General features: G+C 33.1%; 1 protein-coding gene across 3 annotated transcripts in view; it reads right to left on the bottom strand.

Moving 5' to 3' along the window:
* Positions 1–220: 220 nt before the first annotated feature.
* AIMP1 (aminoacyl tRNA synthetase complex interacting multifunctional protein 1) overlaps positions 221–25,167 on the bottom strand; it is a 31,255-nt gene continuing 6,308 nt past the window's right edge. For all 3 annotated transcript variants that reach the window (XM_036094773.2, XM_036094774.2, XM_078069052.1), the window contains 6 exons: positions 22,734–22,867; positions 20,304–20,417; positions 17,724–17,888; positions 14,260–14,471; positions 8,642–8,810; positions 221–466 (listed from right to left, as the gene is read on the bottom strand). In XM_036094773.2, coding sequence (XP_035950666.1) covers positions 300–466; positions 8,642–8,810; positions 14,260–14,471; positions 17,724–17,888; positions 20,304–20,417; positions 22,734–22,867 — 961 coding nt within the window. In that variant the 3' untranslated portion in view covers positions 221–299. The remainder of the gene's footprint in view (positions 467–8,641; positions 8,811–14,259; positions 14,472–17,723; positions 17,889–20,303; positions 20,418–22,733; positions 22,868–25,167) is intronic.

The raw sequence follows: 25,167 nt of genomic DNA, 5'->3' as shown, positions 1-25,167 counted from the left end.
CAAGTTATCTAAATGTATCAAGAAAAACAATCTGCTGACCAATATCCCTGCTAAAAAATAAATCATCACAAAACATAGGTGATTTCCTTCCTATGTTATAAAGGAGCAAAAACCGTATGTAAAAATGTAGTGTTTCTCTAACCGATTAAAAACAATATATACCTGATTAAAAGACTAGTCAAGTCTGCAAGAGAAATAACACACAAAAAAGCCAGTTACATTTTAGGTACAAGTGACAAATATATTTCTTTTTATTGTTATTAAAGTTTTCTCCAATGTAGTTCAGTAAATGAAGTATTTTATTTTATTCCACTGTTGGTCATAGTTTGAGCCCTACACACTCCCTTCCCTTTCACCTGAAAGGGAGCTCCTTTGTATGTAGCTACACACTCATCATTAGTAAAGAGATCAGGCTGGATCTGCTCCCAAATCTTCTTCTTAGGATTCAGCTCCTTGTCAGGTTCTCCTATTGGGGGGGGAAAAAGAAGTTACATAGCTACCATATTAAATAAATTATCCATAGAGATTTATAGTGAATTGTCTAGGCAACACTTTCTGATCTTTAGACCTGATCAGAATTTTAACACTTACTTTTAACATTTACTTTATTTTATGATGTCAGCAGTTTATATTTTTGATTGGTAAAATAAAATAATTTGTCATTTCCTAACGGCTTCTCCTTTGATATGTTTAATTGTGATGTTTAACGGATACCCTTGCAGTTTAAGATGACTTTTTTAAAATAAAATTCTCTCCTAATGATGACTTGAGCCCCACTGATGGGAGGATCAGCAGAACCTGTAGGATCTTGTTTAGAATTGATATTCTCTATCGTAATTTTGTTTATTAAAAAATGTTTTTGTTTGTTTCACTGGAAAGATGGATGCTCAGTTTTAAACACTGAAAGTGTACAAGTTGCTTTGTTAAAACTAAATATGTACACACGCAAATATTTTGTCATTTCCCTACAAATGTGAAAGATTATTTTTTACTCTTATAAGAAATATTTTTGCAGGTAATACAGCTAAAAGAACTTATTCCCCAAATTATTTTTCCCCCAAATTATTAAAACAAAAATACAAGATACTCATTTTGTCACTATATATACAGAAAAACTGTGAAGAGATAAGAGCATAATTTGATGTGTTATATTTTTACATGTGGCACAGCTTATGCTTTACTCTGTTTCAATGTACAAAATAAACGATGAGATGGCTGCCAAAGTGCTTAAAGATTTCTTACTGATACTGGAGAATGGATTAAATGTTGAGATTATCTAACTAAATATAATAACTACTTTGGTTTCATTTTCTGCCCATTCCATTTGGTGAGATGGAAAGAGATAGAAAGGGTTATTAGTAAGGAGACAAGGACAAGCATTTGCTAAGCACAAGAAATATATACTGTTGCATACAATGCACACAACACTCTAATTTTAAATATAAGGAAACTGGTGTTCAGAGAAGATAAGCTGCTCAAAGCTCAAAGTTACATGATAAACAAATTATGATTTAACACCAAAACCCTTGTTCTGCTAGTATAGCATCTTGCGTCCTGATAAACTGTTCTTTAGAAAAGAAATAACATTCTTACATGTGGGTAATAACCCATCCTCTCTATCATAACCCACACTAGAAGTTTATAATCAACAAAAGACAAATATATTGTAGAATACATCTGGTCTACTTAAGGGCCACCAATATACCAAACAATCCCTCTATTTAATGACTGATAAGGAAGTAGAAAGTAAAGTTTAATATAACATCATTTTAGTAACTGGGGGGATGTTCAATTATCATTTGGAATAAAGAATCACTTCAAGAAACAATGAAGAAAAGTAACATATCTCTTAAGCATTAGTGTGAAATAAGAATTGTTCTCCCGGGGTAATAAAAAGAGTTTTTCTGAAATCTAATTCAGTAATGATAGAAATATAACTTTCTAGATCTTTCCTAAAGTGACTACCAAGTTCAAATCTTCTGGAATTACTTTAAAAAGAATCTTTAACATTACTGGAACTAATTATATTTTATATTCTGATTACATCTTATTACCTACACTGGTTTTTATTCTCCACTCATACAACAGGAACAACAAAACTGAGTAAATTGGTTGGCCACAGTGATTTTGTTCTTTATTAGCTCTTCAGAAACTGCCCATGAAACTGGCTAGAACATACAAAACTGTCCTTTGATATGCAGGTTTTCAGAGATGACAGAATAGTTAATTGAATGATGTATCTATTCCAGAAGAACATACAATGAAACTAAAACTGAAAGACTAGTATAAAAGATAAGGATTTCTCTTATTCTTTTAAGAGCATTTGATTGATTGGACAAGAGAGAACTAATTAATAAACAGAATAGAAAAAATATCAATATATAAAGTATCTACAAGATTTTTATTTTTTGTTTCTAAACTATTCCTTAGTCTACAAACATAATCCTACTTTGCTTATACACAGATGATGTGGGGGAGTGGGCATTCCAGAATTCTAGAAAGCTGGAGGCAGAGATACTATTCAGGTAGGCCTGAGTACTAACTCTGAATTCCCCCGGTCCCCCCTCAAAAAGATATTGCCAACTGATAATGGATTAATTCAAGAAGCAGAGCATCCCAGATTTGTGTGAAAGCTTCTTATCAAGAGTATAGATTGTGTGGGTTCTTGCTAAATGCAGACATAAGCCCCAAATACAAAAAAGCTGTGATGCAGCACAAAACTAAGCTTCTCAGATCTAGGAAGATACTGACATGTATAAAAAATAATATTCATAATACATAACACATAGTGCTTACTATGGGCCGTCAGTACACTAAGTGCTTTCTTTACATATATTTACTCATTCAATCCTCTCAGTACACAAATACTATTAATTACCCCCATTTTACAGATGAGGAAATTGAGGCACAAAGGTTACAGCTAAGAACTTAAATATCAGGCAGGTAGCTAAGTGTTTCAAAAGTTAAACCTCACAAAACCCACACAAAATAGATAGCATTAAAAACTCCTTATAGATAAAAAAGATAAGCCTCAGAAAGGTTCCCAGGTCACCCAGCACTGTGGAGTCAAGATCTGACGCTTTAACTTCTTAACTAAGACTAATAATTTTCCAGGAACAAAGACTTGAACTAAATATAAACTAGAAACTACTAAGAGGAACCTCTAAAGCTTGACTGTTGCTTTCAACACACCAGACTCAATACCTGAACACTCTGAATGTAGCTGTGAAACTTTATTCAATAAATGAAACATGATTCAGACAAATAAAATTCTGAGATTATAATTAGAACTTGTCACATTAGGATAACTGAATATAAATTAGAGTTGAAAAGTCTTGGATGCAGTGTTAACTTTCTGGCTTACTCAAAATGTTTCTCAATAATATACTACTTAGTAGGGTATAAAGCTAGTTTGAAATGCAAGTTTAAATCACCTGCCATGAAAAACATACCTAATATTTTAAACAATTTTTTTTTAAGATTTTATTTATTTATTTGACAGAGAGAGAGACTGCTAGAGAGGGAACACAAGCAGGGGGAGTGGGAGAGGGAGAAGCAGGCTCCCTGCTGAGCAGGGAGCCTGATGTGGGACTCGATCCCAGAACCCTGGGATCATGACCTGAGCCGAAGGCAGATGCTTAACTGACTGAGCCACCCAGCTGTCCCTAAACAATTGGTTTTTAATGAACTATATTGTCCAGAGAAGTCTTTCATCATTCCTGTGTATTATGTCCTTCTAATCTTACTTTCCTATTTTTTTTTCCTTTTTGACATGGTTATCCAAAGAAGTTAAATGATATCAATAAAAGTTCTTAAACCTAAAAACTGCAGAAACTCTGAAATTGCTAAACACATGCCAATAAGCACCATTTGGAAATGGTTACACATAATGTAAGAGAACTAATCTTTCAGACACTATTTTAGGCCAATTCACTGTAAACAAAGCACACAGGCAATAGGAAATAGTTCAGAGAGGAGTTTGTACAGATGTAAAAAGCTATGACCACCTTCTTAGAATTTAAAACCTACAAAAAGCAATAAATCCAAATTCCAAAGTCCCAGGCATTCACAAGTCTGGAATAAGAACCAGAAACCTCATTTTAATTAGGCCATTCTTTTACACAGAATGCTCATTGATAATCAGCTTCTCTTTGATATCTGCCATGTCCATAAAAAGCCTAGCACTAACAGAATTATTTTATGTTTAAATAACTGAATTTCTGAGATATAATAACTGTAATTATTGTTAAAAATTGTAACTATGGCACAAAAGCTAAAGTATAACTTTGCAAATAAAAGTCAATTAATTTGGGGTGCCTGAGTGGCTCAGTCAGTTAAGTGTCTAACTTCCGCTCAGGTCATGATCTCAGGGTCCCAAGATCGAGCCCTGTGGTAGGCTCCTGCTCAGCGGGGAGTCTGCTTGTCCTTCTCCCTCTGCCCCTCCCCCCACTTGTGCTCTCTCTTTTTCTCTCAAATAAAGAAATAAAATCTAAAAGAAAAAAAGTGAATTAATTTTACAAAGCTAATCAACAGAGGAAAGTGGTTTGGTGGTTTGAAGAATAATCTTGACAGTAACAAAGGCAGATGCTCAGGCCTGTTCTCCAAATACTGGTGGGGGGGTGGGGGCGGGTGTTGTTTGTTTTCTTTACATGTTTTACTAGTACGTTTCTTTCTGTCTATTCATTAACCAATTTATTGAGTTCCTACTCTATGTCATGCATTTTTCTAGATGCTAGGAATATAGCAGTGAATAACCACCACACCAAAAAACCCAGAAATCTTGATTTCATGATGCTTACATTTCTGTGTGGGCAGATAATAATAAATAATGTATAGTATATTAGATGATGATAAGTGTTTTGAAGAAAAAACAAAAAAGATAACATTTAAAAGATTTCAATAGGATGAGGAACCAAGCCATGTAGCTAATTGGGGAAAGAGCTCAACTGGAGTCATCAATGAAGGTTTGTGGAGTACATGAGGTAAATGGAGATAATGGGAAGCCACTGTAAGAACTTGGGCTTGTACTCTGGGTCTAATGAAAAGCTTTTTAATAGTTGTGAGCAGAGGAGTAATACAATCTGACTTACATCAATCTCCCTGCTATCATTGAAAATAGATGGAAGAAGGGCAAGGGAGACCATTTAGAAGGTTTTGACTTCCCAACAAGAGATGTTGGCACAAAGACCCAAGTGGTAGTGGTGTAGATGAGAATGATTCTAGATATGCTCAAAAGGTACAAGTACTAGGATTTTCTGAAGAAGATATGTGAGAAAATAAAAAGAAGTTGAGAGAATGGAGTTCCTATCAGATAAGATGGGAAATACTATGGAAAAAGGGAATTCTAGGGGAAAGATGGGGATATGTATTCTTCCTTGGTATATGTTAGTGAAAAAGTCGAGTAGGCAGCCAGATAAATGACTGGATAAAATAGCCAAAAAAATGAACATGGAAAGGAAAATAGAAGAGGCCAAGTGTGGAAAGAAAGAGAAGAGGGCAAAGACCAAGGTCTAGGACACTTCAATGTTAAGAGGTCAGGGAGGTGAGGAAGAATCAGCAAAGGAGATAAGAAGGGCAGCCAATGAGGGGACCGCCAGGAGAATGTGGTGCCAGAAACCAAGTTAGTTAAGAAAAAGACTAAAAACTAGCCATGGATATTTAGCTACAGAGATTAATTCATGATCTTGATCAGAATAGTTCTGGGAAAACAGTGAGCAGAGAAACCTGATTGAAATGGGTTTTGGAGAGAAGAATCAAATATAGACAAGTTTGAAAAATCAAATTTAGACAAATATCTTTTTTAATAATAAATGGATCGAAAAATTCAACACTTGCATATATCATACATGCTTTGTAATAACCATTGATTACATTTATTAATAAGACAATATCAAAAGAAATAAGCATGATCTTGGAAGTTAAAAGTCTGAATACAAATTCTCACTTATTACTAGACAAAACAGTGCACCGTCGAAAAGTGGCTGTCGCTGCCACTGTCTTCTGGCTATAATATTATTTTCACGCTATTTTTGCTTGGTACTTTTGGGAGTAGTTACCACATTCATATACTAAAATGCATAGCTCCACACACTGAAAATTTAAAAAGTACTGGGTGGTGAGGGTTTCTATCCACTGTTATAAAAATATTATTTGGCATCTTCTAAACTCTATGTACTTTTTTGGATTTGTAGTTGGAATAAATAGTTGTTAGGGTAAAAGCCTTTTCAAGGCCAAATAGCACTTCAAAGGTTTGAGCCCCAACTGCAATTTCTATACCACACTTTACATAACATGAAATGTAAGTTTCCAGACCCTGAGCACATCAAGTGAACATCAAAATCTACCAGCAGACACCTTAAGCTTTAAAATGTAAAACAGATGCTGAAAAATAAAGCACTGATAAACCATGGCTCTCACTGGAAAAAGAAAAAAAAAAGTGAAAGTAATGGCCTGTTGTGTATTAACTGTTATCTCCTTTCAGGTTTACTGCTACAGAAGCAACTGATATGGAAGCATAAGCAAGATGAGCATTAACAGACCTCACATTCTAAAATTTATCAATTACTTGATGCTGTTCACCTTGGTTAAGCTATTACAAGTGATAAGAAAATAACTTCACGGGCTATTTTAAAGGTTAAGTTTTTGCTTCTTTCACTTTACAACTATTTTTCTTACCTTCTCCACAAATCCATGTGCATGAGGCACAAGGGGAAACTATGAATTTGCAGGAAATATCAGACTTTGGAACAATGTAAATATAAACACACAAATAGCTAAACGGACAGATTAAAGAATATAGTGAAGACAGGAAATTCATATGGGGCTATTAGCATCTCTAATGCTAAGTCATTGACTAACTAAAGAAAATCTTTCAATTTACTCAACAGTTAGCATTCAGGTAAACCTGATTCAAGTGCTGAAATATTACCTGTTAATTCTTTGAGATAAGGGAATGAATTATAAGCCTTCACTAATGAAATAATCCATATTAATCCACAGCAAGCAACAATCAACAAACAAAAATGCTACAGTATTAGAAATTCCAGCACATTTATTGTTTGATCCCTTCACTAAGCTCTATATAATCTTAAGCAAGTAACTAAGTTTTGTTGGGCCTCAAACCAAATCTGTAAAATAGTGGGTTAAAGTATATGATTTCTTCCAGTTCTAAGCATGTAACTCTACAATTTACATCAGAAAATAAAACATAAAGAAAACATACTAAATCTTAAGTGTTTAAATTTTAGAAAGGAAGACAAATGTTAACTTGGAAAGGAAAACAATTTCCTTTTTTAAAAATGCATGCTGAATCTTAAAATTACTTTTATTGTCATTCTATTCCAATTTAGTGAGTAAGACTTCTCAATAGAATTTCAGGTTTGTCAGGTATACAAATGATGATTTACCCCCAAGTGTGAGGTTTGGGGAAGTGTTTTGATATTGTGGTAGCAGAGTGATAATCACATTTGCTCCTAGAACCAAAAGCCATCATGCTGCTTTAAGAAATGATTCTAAATGGGATTTTCCCAAAACCTAGTTCAACAAGAAAGAGTCTTAGAGCACAGACCATTATGGTTTCCAATCTACCAAGGTTCAAGACATATACATCCATTCAAAGCCACAGATACTTGCTCAACAATCTGTGTTTTTTAGATTAGTCTACTTTTGATTAGGAGGGGGGAGCTGAATTTCAAGAAAATGAACCCATGCTTTCATACATATTTTCTATCTTAGTCCAATGTTAAAATCCTTCATATCCTAATATTTTATCAAACATAATACAGTTAACATAGGATTAAAAAAGCAGGCCCATCTAATCACATCAGCCTTGCTATGCTATTAAAACTCAGCTGTTTCTGTAAATATATCTCCAAATCAATTCTGACTTTTAGACCTGATTCTCCCCGTTAGCCTAATTTATTTCTACTTTCCCCATTATTCTAGTCAAATGAACATCCTTTAAGTAAATGCAATCTTTTGATTTCTAACTATTTCCACTTCCTTTTATGAAGGAAATAGTTATTCTGTATCTGACAAGTTCTCTTTTGCTTCAAAGACCTATTTGAAGAAACTTTTAAGTATATTATGAAGCTTCATCTGTCTCAGAAGCATTTTACTGGAGAAAACAAGCAAAATGAAAAGCAACTTCCTTTGAGATTATTACAATAAATAAAAGTTTTAACTCAGAGTTTTTCCTTTATATCCTAAAGTCAAGTAATAGCATATGCAAGTACATTATTAGATGGACTTTGAGAATTATACATTTCTTTCCCATGTATGAACTTTTCTTTTCGTTTTTCTGTGCTGCAGTCTGAGATAATCTATAGCTTCAAAGACTCTGCAGCACATTAATTAGTTCTCTATCCATATCACACTCTTCTGCTCTGTAAGTATTATTAGCATTTTCCCTAGAGCAAACTCTAGTATTTTATGCAATGTGTGCATTCATGGGGGGGTGATGGTTAGATGGTTGTGTTTAATGTGCCATCTCGAACCAATCTGAAGAAACTCAATAATAAAATCTCAATAATAATGGTCACTTAAGGTAAAGCCTTGGAGTCATACACAAGACTGATTCTAAACTAAACATTAGAAGAAAACAATGGTTCCCAAACTGTTTTAAATAATGACTAATACTTACCAGGAAAAGCATCAAAAACAATTCTGTCTCCAGGAACAGACCCATTAGGAGGTGCCAAGATTTCAACCTTCTCAGGTGAACTAGCACACATTACCATTGCTTGAGATATTACTCCCCTCATCTTTGCAGGTTTCAGGTTACAAAGTAAAATCACCATCCGATTTTGCATCTGTGTGAAACATAAATTGGTGATTAAAGATGTACAGAGATTTAGATTATCATACCTAGAATACATTAAGGTACATCTAGTATGCTAAACATAATATGTTCTATTTTTGTAGATGTATCTTTGTCTCTGTGTCCAAAATCTTTTATTATTGTTATGAAGTTATACAAAAACATGAAAAAAAATTCCACAAACTGACAGCACATTATAGTTGAAGGAGCAGAGGCAAGACTTTTCAGTTAAATAAGTTTTAGACTGAAACAGATTTGGTTTTGAATTTAGCTGCCATGTACTAGCAATGAGATTATATAAAGTTGAATTGTTTTTCTTCAAAAAATGAGGAAAATGATACCAAATTTAAAAAGCCAACTCTTGGATTAAATTGTAACATGTATGTAAAGCATTTAGCTTAGTGTTAGCACTAAAATAAATGAACAATCCTTTTCTCCCTACATTTCCAATACTATGCAAGATCCATTTCTTAGTTTAAAAATTACTCTTGGGACTCTATCACTCTTGGGAAGGTACGGAGTAGGAGGATCCTGAGCTTACCTAGTCCCATGGACACACCAATGAAATAACTACATCTACTGCAACCAACTGAAATCAACCTGAAGACTGACAGAATAGATCATCCACAGCTAGAGAGAAGACAACATCGAAAAGGACAGGAAGAGTGGAGACACAGTCAGGAACCCTGGCAAATAACCACAAACAGGAGGGATATCACAAACACAGAAGAGTGAGGGGGTCGAATGGACCCAAACTGGGAAAATGAGTCTTCATAACATCTGACTTTGAAAATCAGCAGGACTTAACTCCAGAAGCTTTAAAAATCAGCAGGACTTAACTGGGAAAACCAGGGGGTGACAGTAAATCGAGTCTCCACACTAAAGAGCCATCACTAGACACAGTGCAAAAGCAGCAGTTTGGAAAGTGCTTGAGGTATATGTGAAGGAGATTTATTGACTAATCTTAGGATGTGCTAGAGAGGCAGAGATCTATAGGAAATATCTCTGGGAAAGAAAGGAGTGCTAGAAGATGTCATTTTTCTTGCCCTCTATGCCCTAGATGGTCTGAAGCTTCCAGGAGCCAGTATTATCCCTCTTCATCTAACTTACCAACACCACATGCCCCCCACCCCAGCACTCCCTGCAGCCAAGTACCCCAATCTACCTGCATCAGGAAATGCCCTTCCAAAGCAGATCCTACACAGCAGGCCGGCAAGGGCTTAGACCACTCCAAAGTGACTGGTGCCCTGAAAAGAAGGGGAGATAACCCTACACACCAGCATAACCACAATTCCTGCAAGAAGGCCTCTTTGTAGGCTGTGCGGGGAGCAAGCTTTGCCCTTCATATGCCTGTTGCAGAGGCTAACTGCAAACAGCTAAGATGAGTGCTGGCCCACCACTGAGCTCACAAGCCCCTTAACAGCACTGGAAGTAAACCCTGCCCAATCAAGAACAGGCATCAGAGAAAGTCATTCTAGCCATAAGCATATCCTCAGCCAGAGCAACCTTGAAAAAGAACAAAACTGTAGATATCATAATCCCAGATTTCAAGATACACTACAAAGCTGTAGTAATCAAAACAGTGTCTTCTTCATACAAAAACGGACATATAGGTCAATGGAATAGAATAGAGAGCCCAGAAAATCTATGACAAAGGAGGCAAGAATATATAATGGGAAAAAGGTTTTTTTCAATATTTGGTGCTGGGAACATGCAAAAGAATGAAACTGGACTACCTTCTTATACCGTACACAAAAGTAAACTCAAATGGATTAAAGACCTAACTCTAAGACCTGAAACCATAAAAGCAGTAATTTCTTTGACAAAGGCCATAGAAACATTTTTCTAGATAATGTCTCCTGAGGCAAGGGAAACAAAAGCAAAATTAAACTATTGGGACTATACCGAAATAAAAAGCTTTTGCACAACAAAGGAAACATCATCAAAACAAAAAGGCAATCTACCGAATGGGAGAAGACATTTGCAAATGATATATCCCATAAGGGATTAATATCCAAAATATATAAAGAACTTACACAATTTGACACCAAAAAAAACCCCCATAAACAATCCAATTAAAAATGGGCAGAGGGCCTGAGTAGATATTTTTCCAAAGAAGACATACAGATGGCAAACAGATACATGAAAAAATGCTCACATCACTATTCATTGGGGAAATTCAATTCAAAACCACAATGAGATATCACCTCACACCAAGCAGAATTGCTACTATCAAAAAGCCAAGAAATAAGTGTTGGCAAGCATGTGGAGAAAAAAGAACTCTCATGCAGTGTTGATGGAAATGTAAATAAACCAGTGCAACCACTGTGGAAACCAGTATGGAGGTTCCTCAAAAAACTGAAAATAGAAATACCATATGATACAATAATTCTACCACTGGGTATTTACCGAAAGAAAATGAAAACCCTAATTCAAAAAGATATATGCACCTCTGTATTTGCTGCAGGATTATCTATAATAGCCAAGATATGGAAGCGATCCCAGTGTCCAGATAGATGAATGGATAAAGGGGTGTGTGTGTGTGTGTGTGTGTGTAATGTACATAATGTAAATATAGATATAATGAAACATTACTTGGCCACAAAAGAGAATGAAATCTTGCCATGTGAGACAACATGGATGGACCTAGAGGGTATTATGCTAAGTGAAATATGTCAAACAGAAAAAGAAATCCTGTTACGATTTTACTTACATGTAGGATCTAAAACACAAAAGAAATAAACAACAGACTCTTAAATACAGAGAACAAACTTGTAGTCACAAGGGAAGTGGATGGGAGGATGGGCAAAATAAGTGAAGGGGATTAAGAAGTGCAAGCTTTCAGTTATAAAATAAATAAGTCACGGAGATGAAGAGTACAGCATAGGGAATATAGTCAATATTTTAGTAATTTTTCATGGTGACTAACTTATTGTGGTGAGCACTGAGTAATGCACAGAAATGTTAAATCACTGAAACAATTGTACACCTGAAATTAATATAACATTGCAAGTCAAATAGACTTCAGTAACAAATATCAAAAAAAAAATACTGCTGATCATTTAACTACTCAAGCATCATGTACACTGCAATTAACATTTAGGGCTATTTCTACAATTTGTTATAGAAGTGAATAAAGATTTCTTTAATCTTCAAAAGTTGAAGTGTCTTAATTATTTTCCCCAATTAGCAAAAATAGGTACACAACTGTTTATATCCTTTCAATAGGCTTAAAATAAAATGGCACACAAGAGAACTATCACTGCAGGAGAAGAGAAAAGGCACATTCTAAATAAAAGATGGTTTTATAAACAAATGTTATGGCAAATTTATTGATTCTATGATTTAAAATAATAATAATAATAGTAATAATAATAATAATAGGCCTAAGACTCAAATTCAAGAGGCCCCCTTTTCGGACATCTTCATGAATAAGATCTTCATACAAATAATTTAAATTGCCACTTTAGGAAAAAACAGTTATAGCAAATTTGTATAAGAAAAAACAAGAGGATTAGCTATATGCAATTGTTAAGGCATCAGATGATATCCATGGACCTTTACCTTGGAAAAATACACAAATCTACACAGTACAGTATGCAATTTGTGGGGGCAAAGTGCTCCTGCTTTATAGAATGTTTAATATTACTGCCTTGATAGGTTAGATACAGATGTGTATATAAATAGCTTTGCTTAAGGCTATGAATGACAGCTTTTGGAAGAGAAGATATTGTCTGCAACTCATGGGAACAAAAAAGATGAAGCCCAAAGGAGGAGAAGTTTTTCCAATTTGAGTTGGCTCAAAATCAATTGGTTCTTTTCTCCAGGGCTTCTTATGAACCTAACTTCATAAGTAGTTATGAAGAAGTCCTGGTCCTACACAAGATGCATGTTAAACAGGGAAAAAAAAAAAAAAGCACACACATGAACCAAGTCTATCTTTTTTTATAGATAAGAAAAACTTCTTCACTAATCTCCTTATTTCCATTTTTCTCCCCTCAACAGAGCAGCCAGATGATCCTATCAATATATGAGGCAGACTACATTTCTCCTTAGCTCCACAGTTTTCCAACGGCTTTCATCTCACTCAGAATAAAAGCTAGTCTTTATAGTGATCTATAAGATCCTATGTCATTTGGCATCCTTATTTCTGATTTCATATTGCATGACATTCCCCCTTATTTACTCTGCTATAATGACACTGCTTCCTGCTGTTCTTTGAACATGCCAGGCATATATCCGACTTAGAACTGCCTGAAATACTCTTCTACCAGAGACATAGGACTTTTCTTCATTTTCTGAGAGCTTTACTTAAAGTCATTTTCTTTATAACGCCTTCCCTAACCACTTTATACAAAATGACATCATCCTAACTCCAACAACTCTTAAATTCTTTCTTTTAATACTTACCACTATTTAATATCCTATATATCATGATCTTCTGACTCCCCCATAGAGTTGTGAGCTTCACAAAGGCAGGATTTTTTTTTCTTCTAAACAAATCTACCTACCTACCTACCGACCTATCATTTTAATTCCCTGCTACATCCCTTGTCTAGAATAGTGCCTGGTATACTGCAGGTGTCCAATAAATACTTGCATCTGAAAGTATGAATGAATGAATGAATGTATATAGGGATTTATCCACATTCACAAAGCCAATAAGCAACAGAGTTAGCAATGAACAGAGAAGAACTATTTTAATGTTAAAATCTACAGCCTTTGCAGTATCTCCAAAGCACCATGGAGCAGAAGAAAGAGACAGGTAACTCCAAATTACTGTAGATGTCTTGAAAGACCAAATTAAAATCATTACTGCCTAATTTTTTCCACTGTCATTGGAAATACATACGTGTGTCTGTCTATACACACATACACACACATATTTTAAATACCAAAGTAACAACAAAATACAAAACATCTAGTTTTTAACAAATAGAGAAATACCATTAAAAATTATAAGTTTAAGCTCCATAATGCCCTCTCCTCTTTTTACTTCAAGTATGAAAATGTTTCTTGAGTTATAAGAAAAAAAAAAAAAAAGACAACGACAACTTCTTCTTACTCTTACTTTTTAGATTGATGCTTTCTGGGTTTATATACAGTGATTTAAAAAAATCAAGGAGTAATAAAATTCCATGACAGAACAATGATGATAAAAATATTTATACTGTATTATACATAAAATACCAAACTAAAAACATTTTAAAAACTGAGAAAAAATAATGCATCTTTCTTCTTTCTACCTTCATGAATTTGATCCTAATTTACAATGCTACTGCAAGTTTTGGTAGTTTTAATGTACTTTTTTGGTGAAATTTATTTTATTAAAATTAATCAAATGAACTAATCAATACTGGCTCACCTAATACAAAATTATATGGAAAAACATCAAGAAAAAGTGACATCTATGCCAAAGTAATTTAAACTGTACAGATTACCTGTTCAAGAGGAACATGATTCACCAGGCCACTGACAACTGTTCTTGGGGTTGTTTCTCCAACATCTACTTCTTCCACATATAAAGAATCTGCATCAGGGTGTTTTCTGGCAGTGATGATACAACCAACTCGAAGATCCAGACGAGAAACATCTAATGGCTTAGAGTCAGCGCTTCCTGCTACTGACTGCTGTTTTTTCTCCTTTTTCTCTCCTAAAAAGTATTTATGAATGGTTAAACATCAGAAGTAAAACAAAAACAAGATAAACTATAAAAAACTCCCTAACGTCGATACTGATGAGCTTTAAAAGAAAGTGTTTATCTCCTCCCTTCACTTAAATAATAACAAAGGAAAGAATTATTCAAGTCATAACATCTCGAGCCCTATTTTGGCTGTTTCTCAGTTGAATAACTGTCTAAATCTCTAGCTAAAGACAGAGAGTAGAAGTTGGTAAACTATGTTCATTCATTTACATATTGTCTATGGATACTGGCAGGGTAGTTGTGACAATGACTTTATGGTCTGCAAAACTTAAGATATTTACTAAAAGGACCTTTATTGAGAAAGTCTGCCTTTCCCCGAAACAGAGCTGGAGAAAATCCTTTAAAATTTTTACTGTGACTCTTTAGAAAGGGAAAAATACTTTATTTAGGAAGAACACCACAATCAGTACCAGCTAAGAGAATGAACTACAATCAAATGTAATTTCACTGATAAAATGTTTCTCTCTTCAGTTAAACACACCAATAAGTATACAACAAATTTCTCTACTTCTTGTATTTCTCAGACTTATTAGGGCTTTAGGTTTATCCACAGCAACTATCTGAGCAGAAGAGCCACCCAGGCGCCCCTATTCTGATTATGTTTTAAAAATCCTCCTCTTAGGGCGCCTGGGTGGCTCAGATGGTTAAGCGTCTGCCTTCTGCTCAGGTCATGATCCCAGGGTCCTGGGATCGAGTCCCACATCGGGCTCCCTGCTCAGCAGGAAGCCTGCTTCTCCCACTTGCCCTGCTTGTGTTCCTTCTCTCGCTTTGTCTCTCTCTGTCAAATAAATAAATAAAATCTTAAAAAAAAATAAAATAAAATAAATAAAATAAATAAAAATCCTCCTCTTATTTATATGTCGATAATCTAATTCTTACAGCATTTGATTACTTTGGTCACTGAGTGGAAATGCAACCTGTAAAGAGTTCATAGTCCTTAAGTTTACATTAAGCTTCTCTAGCAGAAAAAAAATGTAAAACAAAATAAAAACTTATTTACCTGCAATCTGCAGTGTAGAGATAAGCACGCAGTTGTGACTTAGTAGCACTCCTTTTCAACTATACCTTACCTTTATTTAATCTTTGAACAAATATTTACTGAGATCTAAGGCACTGAAAATCTCTTTTAAGGAAGACAGATATACATAATGAATATGTGACAAACATTACGTACACAAAGAAATATAAAAACACAGAGATGAATATTTCTGCCTGGAGTGGGAAAGAATGATTTTGTGTAAGGACATTCACAATTTATACAAAAACAGTTTACAAAAGAAGAGGTAGAGCTAGCTCAAAATAATGGGCAATTTTTAATCTAATAAACAAATTTTAAAAAATTCCACTTTCCATGTAAAATATTAGCAAAGACTTTTTTTAACGGTAAAACCCAAATGATACAGGAATAAATATACAAAATTACTAGAAGAAAATACACCAAAAATCTTAATAGCAGTTACCTTTGAGTGATAACCTATGTATTTGATATAATGCAGTATAACATTACGTCTATATATCAACCTGTATTTTTAACTTTAATCTACTTCCTAGGTATTTGAAATACTTTTTATCAGGAATCCACATTTCAGAGGTGACTGCAAACATCCAAATCTCTACCAAGAACTTAGTCATCATAAAAGACTTTAAGAATGTTTCATTAAAAAATGAGTGATGCTCACATGTGGCAGTCTAGAAAGCCTGTATGGTAACCACAGCCTCTGCATGAACAGAATTTTGGAATCTGGCAATTCTAGCAGCCAAAGGCCAGTGGAACAGCCCTGTATTCCAGCACTGTCCAATACGGTAGCTGCCAACCACACACAGCTATTTACATTTAAATTTAAAATAATAAAAAATTCAGCTCCTTAGTTATACTAGATACATTTAAAATGTTCAGTAGCAATGCGTGACTACAGGTTACTATGTTGGATACTGCAGTTATACAGCATTTCCATTATCACAGAAAAGTACCACTGGACAGAGGCATGCTAGACACAGAGCTCCATTTGGTCTCGGGTGCCTCTTCCTCCCACAAAGGAAGACTCCGCTGTCTCATTTGACTAGAAGACTGATTAATCCCGTAGTCACAAATGCAATGTAATTTCCTTTGGGTATGAACTTCATCCTACTTAGAACAGGCTGTCTGATTGTTTTGTGCCTACTTCTTAATAAATTTATAAAGTGAAAAAATTAGTTTGACTTGCTTTCATTGTAACCATACCACCTAGTGGTGAAGTTATGTAGAAGATGAACAACCCCTAACTACTTCCAAGAAAAGTTACCGATCTTTACTAAAAGGAACTGGCAAGTGTTAGACGCTAAACTGGCTTAGGTTAATTCACAAATTCCTCAGCCATTTTATATTTTCCAAAAACTCTTAAGTGAGTATAAGTGTTATGAGAGGTGTGTATAATGAATTATAAAAGCACTTTTTTTAGACATACTTGGAAAAATGATGTCTATAAAGGAGTAAAGGAGACTAGGTAAAAAAGGAGTCAGATTTATGGTTAGAATAGCTTCAGCAGCAAGATAAGGATAAATTAGAAAAGACGAGACTTCAACATTAATTCAAATGACAGATCATGAGAACCTGAACAAAGGTAGCACCAAACAAACTGGAGCCACGGAGCTGGGTTTTAGATACGTTTTGGTGATAGGAATTATGTTTTGGTGGTCAGTTAGGTAAGCAAATTGAGGGAGGACAACAGGGTGAGGTTAACTATAAGATTTCTAGTCGGGCTGTCTAAGTGGATGGTGATACACTTTCTACTCCAGTTTTTATGGGTTCCTAAAACTTTTATACCCCCATGCCTTAGTTCAGACATTATCCTTTGACTAGAATATCCCTTTCCTATCGTCACAACTAGACCCAAGCTAACTTTCTACCTGTGACCTCTCTGAAATTGAATATACACTAAAGTTTGGTCATACCAAACTACATATGGGCCCCTACGCTTAATCTCTACTTTCTATGTTTTTAGTTATGTTAAAACATACTTTACCTCAAATACCACATTCTTACCCTATTGACCTGGTCAATCTTCACACATCCTTTAGGTCCAGTTTCTATGTTCCAATACCATACTGTTTATTCTAGTTCATAAAGGTTTCAATTTTCTTTTTGACACAACTATTATTATAAAAAATGTTGACATCTGATAAACCAGTCAAGAACCAAATAACCTTAAAGGTTAAAAATACCTTTCACTTCAATTTTCTCCTTCATCTTCTTTTCTTCTGCTCCTCCTCCTATCTGTTCTTTGGCACCAGAAGTTATACTTGTTATTGGTCTAGACTGTATCACATTTTCAGAAACTGTGGAATTAGCTTGCAGCAGAGTACCAGATGGAAATGGTATTTGTTTCACTGATACAAAAAATAAAATAAAGTCATTATGAGCTCTTTTTAAAAGAAAAATTCACTGTATATGATTATCAAGTCTCTACTATCTGAGATTATAAAAAGGCTGCCAAGAAATTAAGTACATTTTAACCATGATAAAAGTTAAATAAATGATTCTCATTTAATCACTAATAACTGAGAAAATTATGGACACAATAATAACTAGTATTTATTATGGTCTATGTCCCACTTTTCAAAATGCTTTACATGAACTAACTTTTGTAATTCTCATAAATACCCTAAAAACAGTAAGTTCTATTCACATCCCCATTTACAGATGATCAACATGAGCCATACAGAAGTCAAAAAACTGGCCCATCACACACACAGTGAGTAGGAAAATAAGAATTTATACTCAAGCAGTCTGTCTCGGGAGACTATCCTCTCATGGTTTGACAAGATGGCATGTTTTTCACTCAGGTTTTCTTTTATATTATTGAACAATCAACTGGGAAAGTGTTTTAATAATAGTCATTGCAATATCAGAATTAATGGAGAGACGTAATTCTATTTCAAAAAACAACTTTTTAAGGAAGAAAATTCCTTCAGCAATGTTAAAAACACTCTCATAGCCTAGTGAATATGGAAAAACATAATCTTATGAGGGATTCTGATGTGGCTTAAATTCTGGCCAATATTCAGATCACTTTTCTGAGGTATTTTTAAGTTCCCTAGAGGCTCTTGCTTCTAGTAATGTGATACTCCATCTACCCCTGTGTAATGTTTCACTATTCGACAGGATGCAATACATTAATTCAAACTGTTGATGTGCTTTAGCATTTCATTAATAAGATCAAAGTTTAAAATGTTCCAGGGTAATCTTTTAGAACTGGTAAAATGGAAAGCAGTTTTATATTGCTAATATTTTAACTATTTATTTAATTCTGTACCTGTATTCTAAATCTCCTTGTCTTGGAAAAGATCAGATTGACAAACAATGTTCTCTTTAGTTGATAATTGTAAGCACACATTATACTGAGTTTTCCTTACTTTTGTTTAGCTCACTAAGGGTGGAGCTCATATTATAGCACTCAAAATAATTTACTCACTGACAGGATAATTCTAAAGGAAGTAGTAAGAAAGACTTTATACTTGGGCCTCCTTAACTCACCTAGGAAGGATTTTGTATAATACAATCAAATGCCTTTCTGTATGGTACTTTGAAATTGTAATAGAGCTATTATTATCACTGTTTTATAATGATGTAAGTTTATCTAGTCACCTTTAAAATAATTCAATAAAATTTTAAATTTTATTTACAACATAATAATTGAAATGATAATTACCTGCTGAGTTGATTAACTTAAAATTATGATTTCAGGCAAATTATACCTGTAGGCTTATTTCCTCATGTATAAAACAAGGACATTTGTGTACACAAAATTTTAAGGATAAAACACATAATGTACGTGAAGCACTTGGCACACAGTGCCTGGCATATAGTAAAACATAATAAATGTCAGCTAAATATTATTACAGCTTATTTTCAATAACTAATAGGGAACAGTGATGATCAAGTTGAAATATGTAGCACAGAGATTAAAAGCAGTTTTTTTTTTAATTTAAGTATAGTTAACATATAGCTATATTAGTTTCAGGCATACAATAGGATTTCCCTGATGAGGTAAGAATATACTATAGAAAAAAGTCTTCAACAAATGGTGTTGGGAAAACTGGATAGCTACATGCGAAAGAATGAAACTGGACCACTTCCTTACATAATACACAAAAATAAACTCAAAACGGATTAAAGACCTAAATGTGAGACCTGAAACCATAAAACTCCTAGAAGAAAACATAGGCAGTAATTTGACATTGGCTACAGCAACATTTTTCTAAGTATACCTCTTGAGGAAAGGGAAACAAAAACAAAACTAAACTGATAGGACTACACCAGAATAAAAAGCTTTTGTACAGCAAAGGAAACCATCGACCAAATAAAAAGGCAACCAACTGAATGAGAGAAGGTATTTGCAAATGATACATCTCTTAAGGGCTTAATATCCAAAATATATGCAGAACTTTTACAATTCAACACCAAAAATCATCATCATCATCATCATCATCCAATGAAATCAGGCACAGGACCTGAACAGACATTTTTCCAAAGACATACAGATGGCCAACAAATACATGAAAACATGCTCAACATCACTATAAGCACAGGCGTTTGCACCCGGGGTCTGCACTTTTTGCATGAACTCAGGCAAGATCATTTGCCTTTTCTAAGTCTCCATTTTCTCTTCTGTAGAGGAGGTAGATTGCATGAGAAGGGCTACTGTGGGGATAAAATGAGAAATCAAGTATAATACCTAATTTAACAATTAATGATATAATTATTATAAATCAAAACAACCTATCATTTATATATTTAATTACCTCCATTTTGAATTTCTGCCTGAATTAGCTCTTGTTTCAATTCTTCAATTTCTTTCTTTAATTTAGCATTTTCAACTCGAAGTTTTTTCTCTTCTCTCAAAGTTGCCTGCAAAACTAGGATTAAGAAAATCCAGGTAAGATATAGCCATGTTTTCTAAGAGGTTTCTTATGAACACTACCTGATAAGAGCACAGCAGTATAAACATAACTAGGATAATACCAATAACTAAATGTTTGCCAATTCCTTTATGTCAGGAATTGGCAAACATTAATATTTATTAGAATAAAATGTTAATTAACATAGAGAAAAAGCAAGAAAACCTGTGAAATAATAACAGAACAGAAAAAATTTGTTTATGAAGCATTTCCTAGCTTCCATAAAGATGCTAATGACAGCTTAAGAACTGGACTTAAAGTATCAACCATAGATAAACTGTCAAAATGAGGCAAGTATTAGACATACTATTTTTTTAAAGCCAGAGATCTAATGATAACAAACCATAAAAAAACTTCTCATTTCTTTCTTTTTAATCATTACCTTGTAAAAGTACCTGAATAATCTTTTACTCCTAATGTTTCAGACATTGAGCTAGCCAAACATTCAAGGAGTGAAATAGCTTCAAAGATTTCCTCAAGATATGTGTGTTAAAGGTGAGCAATAGGGTATACAAAAGAATAAAAGAAAAACAGTGATTCTCAGTGGGGTTGGTACTGCTCCCTAGGTAGGATTTTTAAAATCTGTGGGAGTTATTTTTGGTTGTCACAAATAATAGGAGTCATTCTGGGCATTTACTGGGCAGGAGTCAGGAATGTCAGATGTCCTGAAATATGCTAGATATACTTGTAAAATGAAGAGCTGTCTCACATTCTGCAGAATTTTCTAGTAACCCACTGTACATTTGTATAGGTGAAAAATCCTGTTAATTATTTGAGCCTTGACACTATTTTTTATATATAAACACAAAATATTCTTAAACATTTTCATTACACCCTGAATTTTCTATAAATCAAGTATCTTATAAATTGAGAGTAGATTGTACTTTGTTTTGTTCACAGCTTTCCTTAAAGAATTATTCATCATTCTGAATAAACAAAAAACATACCTGAAAGCTGTTTTTGGTATCAGAGTTGCCTACATAAAGGCAAACTAAATACAAACTCATACCAATTAGCATTATATCTATTGCATTCTTGGTGATTCCATGTATGGGAACCATACAGCATAGGACTCTCTCCTATGTCTGGTAGGACAGTCCTGCCTAAGTATTTAGTCACTAAAATACACATTTTCATTATTACTACAATTTATATATTACATTCTTCTTAATTTTCCTCTATCTTACATACACGGTTAACATATGTTTTGAAATTATGTGTATAGGCAGGTTATTTTATCTAAGAAATATTTTCTTTACAGGGTATTAAGAGATTTTACAAAATATTTATTGTAACATAGGAACAATGGGACTGAGAACCACTCAGGATAGGCTACCAAAAAATAATAAAGGTGAAGAATAAATATGCAGTAAGTGTACAAGGGTTCCTTTTTCTTTTTTTTTTTTGATTAGCAAAATTGAAATGCTAGTCAAGCTAATAGCGACCCATATGAGAAAAAATTCACACAGAAGCACTGATCATCTCTAATCTTTACCTTACTAATGGAAAAAAAATTAAAAATTTTAAGAAAAATAACAAGAAATCCTTTAAGAATTTAAAGAAAAAATGTTTACAAAACATAAAAAAGGAATAATTAAAACAGTATTTTAAAATTAAGAAAAAAGAATTAATAAAGAAAAAATATTCTGAAGAGTAACTATGATTCTGTAACCATTCACAATCTTATGCAGCAAAGAAAAGCATTTATTTCTATTAGTTATTCTAAAAGACTTGGGGATTTTCATCATATCATTAACATTGGTTATTGAGAAATAAAAAATATATTTAAACAAAAATCAACCTAAATCCTAAAAGCAGAAATTCAGATTTGATATTTTTGTATATATCATAGCAATTCCTAGGTAAAACTTAAAGACGTATTGGAAAAAATGTAAAAATCATTTCAGAAAATGCTCTAAGTAGAGGGTAATATAAGTATATATTCTTAGAGGAGATAAATTTGAGTTCATAATTGATTTTACCCAATTTTCTTCATTTTAATCTTTAATTCTATATGAACTTATTTTAAACGTTAATTTTCCTTTAGCCCTCTTAAAATAATACATTGTTTTCTCTACATTACATTCACTATATACCAATTCTAATTTATCTCAATTCCAGAATATTATTTCACTCAAAATTAAAATAGTAAAGGAATCTAAAAGTTACCATCAAGATGATGAAGTATATTTATGGGGTAAACACAGTTTTTGTGCTCTTGTCCATATAGGAATTCATTTTAAGTATCTCCTCCAAAAATGCAAAATCTCTTACTTGCTTTCTCCTTAAGAAGAGCAACTTGCTGCTTTAAATAGTCAATAATTTGATCTGCTTCTGCACCCTTCTGTTCCAGTCTCTTCAGAACAGCACCATTAGTTGCCATTTTTGCCAAGAAACGGCAGAAAATCCTAAGTGAAAAAATAAAAGGTGGTAAATTACGCCATAGAAAGAATAGATTTATTGTACACGACACTATGAGCAAGCAGTCTGAAAGGAAAAATATCTTCTATTCTAACAACTCAATACACTAGAAAAACACTTTTCCGACATAGAGCAACAAACCAAACGGCAGAAATGTTAACAACTAATGCCTCAGTATGTTTGGAAGAAGCAATCAATTTTTTTTCCCTAAATGCAAAAAAGATGCTATTTAACCACATTTTAGGTTGGAAAGTTTTAAAGAAAGCTTTAAAATACGTATGGCAGAGTATTATGATGCAAAACAGGAATACTAAGAGAAAAGAATAACAATAACCTTAACTAAGCTATAAATGAGTGCCACCCCTGTGTTCCAAAGTTAAGAATTGCTGAATTCTTAGTGTTTATTTTTTGTATATTGGATATTTCTACTGTTTATTTAACTATTCTGTTTATTTAACTATGTACAATTTTAAGGAGGAACATGTGAATTAAGAAGGACAAAAAGATCAACATTAGGACTATATGAATATTAATGACATGCCTACTCAGAAATAACATCAGCATATATACTATGACCCCTGTAAAAGAAAATTATTGTAATTTTAATTTTATAATTCATAGAAATTAGAAAACATCCTGTCAGTGTGCACAAAAATGCGTATAAGCAAACATTCTGAGATTAACTCATAATGTTAAAGTTTAAACTGCTGAATATTAAGACAAATAGTCACACTGACAAAAGACAAAATTAATCATTAATACTACTACAAACTTTTTACCTGATTAACTTCAATTTATAATATAAAGCATAACAATGACATAAGCATTGCTGAAGTAATTCTGATTTTAGACAATAAAATGGTAAAATTTTTTGATAAAGGAAAAAATTGGCTAAAATGAACAAATAATACAAGATTGTTTGAAAATTTCATATTATGCAATATCCATCCTATATAAAGAACATTCTGAAATGTTTACCTTTTTATAAAAAGAGAACCAATCCTCAAAAAACTTTATGCTAAAACTGACAATTTATAATACAGAACCACGAAAAAAATAAAAACCTGATAAAAATAAAGTTGTTAGTAAGTGAAGAAAATATAAATGAGGTTAATCTGAAAAAGTCATAGTAAACTGCTAATTTTCTATACGGACTATTATTTAACAGTTTAAAAAAATACAGAGCAAACAAATAAAAAGGTACAAAAATTGAAAATGAAGATATCAACTTTAAATTCAGCCAATTTTTAAACATGAACACAATATTCTGTTGTTGTTCCTCAAATGTTGTTCTAGAATTTTAGAGAAAAGTACAAATAAACAGATGAAGAAAGTTAAAGTAAAAAAAAGCCATGTTCTTCTGGACTTTTAATATCCTCCTTAGTAAGCATTCTTTCAGTTTAAGGTCTCTCTATTGTAGTCTAACATAATAATCAAATATATTCAATAGGTGAAAATAGCTATCCCAAGAAAAGTAAGGAGTATTTGATTTAGCATACTTTGTTAGCTTTTACTTTTGTAGCAAAGAAAAATTTGATGAGGTAATATTAAAAGAAATGTGACCTTAGTGATATGCTTTAGAAAAATCCCTAGTCAACTAATATCTTAACTGATAAGAAACAAGTAGATTTAAGTGTAAAATAGTTGTCATAAATTTGCCAACAGGTACAGAAAGTTATCTCACAAATATCAGCAAAACATGAAATTCATGTCCTGACACACACAAAAACAGTTTCAAACTAAGACTAACAATAATTCGCAAAATAGAGATCATAAATCCTAGGCTAAGAGAAAAAAAATATATAATTTTACTGAGTTGATAAATCTATTAACTATCTGCAAAATACAGTTACAAAAGTGAGTTAAATAAAATATGACTTTTGTAATACATATTGAAGCACAGGCATAAGTTTAAGAAAGAATGTTTCAAAACATAAACACAAATGAGCTGAATATATTAAACACATACATAGAGCCACTAAGAGGAAATAATAGGATAAAAGGAAGTGATAATACTTTGAATGATACTGATAAAAAATATATACCTCTATATTTTATATACTTGCTTATAACGCTACAAATACTTGCTTAGATTAAGGTCTAGTTTTAAATTCTGAAATATAACTAGGACTGAGGATTGCATATCACTTGAAATATTCAGTAAAAATGGATTTCTTTTTAACCAAATAACTATATAAATAAAACATGAAAAATAAAAGGAAAACATGTTGATAACAAAGGGAAATGTTACTGAAAAACATATTTAGGCCATGAAGTCTTTTTTTTA

The sequence above is a fragment of the Halichoerus grypus genome, chromosome 3 (genome assembly GCF_964656455.1).
Source record: "Halichoerus grypus chromosome 3, mHalGry1.hap1.1, whole genome shotgun sequence".
Taxonomy (NCBI): Eukaryota; Metazoa; Chordata; class Mammalia; order Carnivora; family Phocidae; genus Halichoerus; species Halichoerus grypus.
Note: the sequence above shows the minus strand (reverse complement) of the source record. Positions and strands in the feature narration are given on the sequence as shown.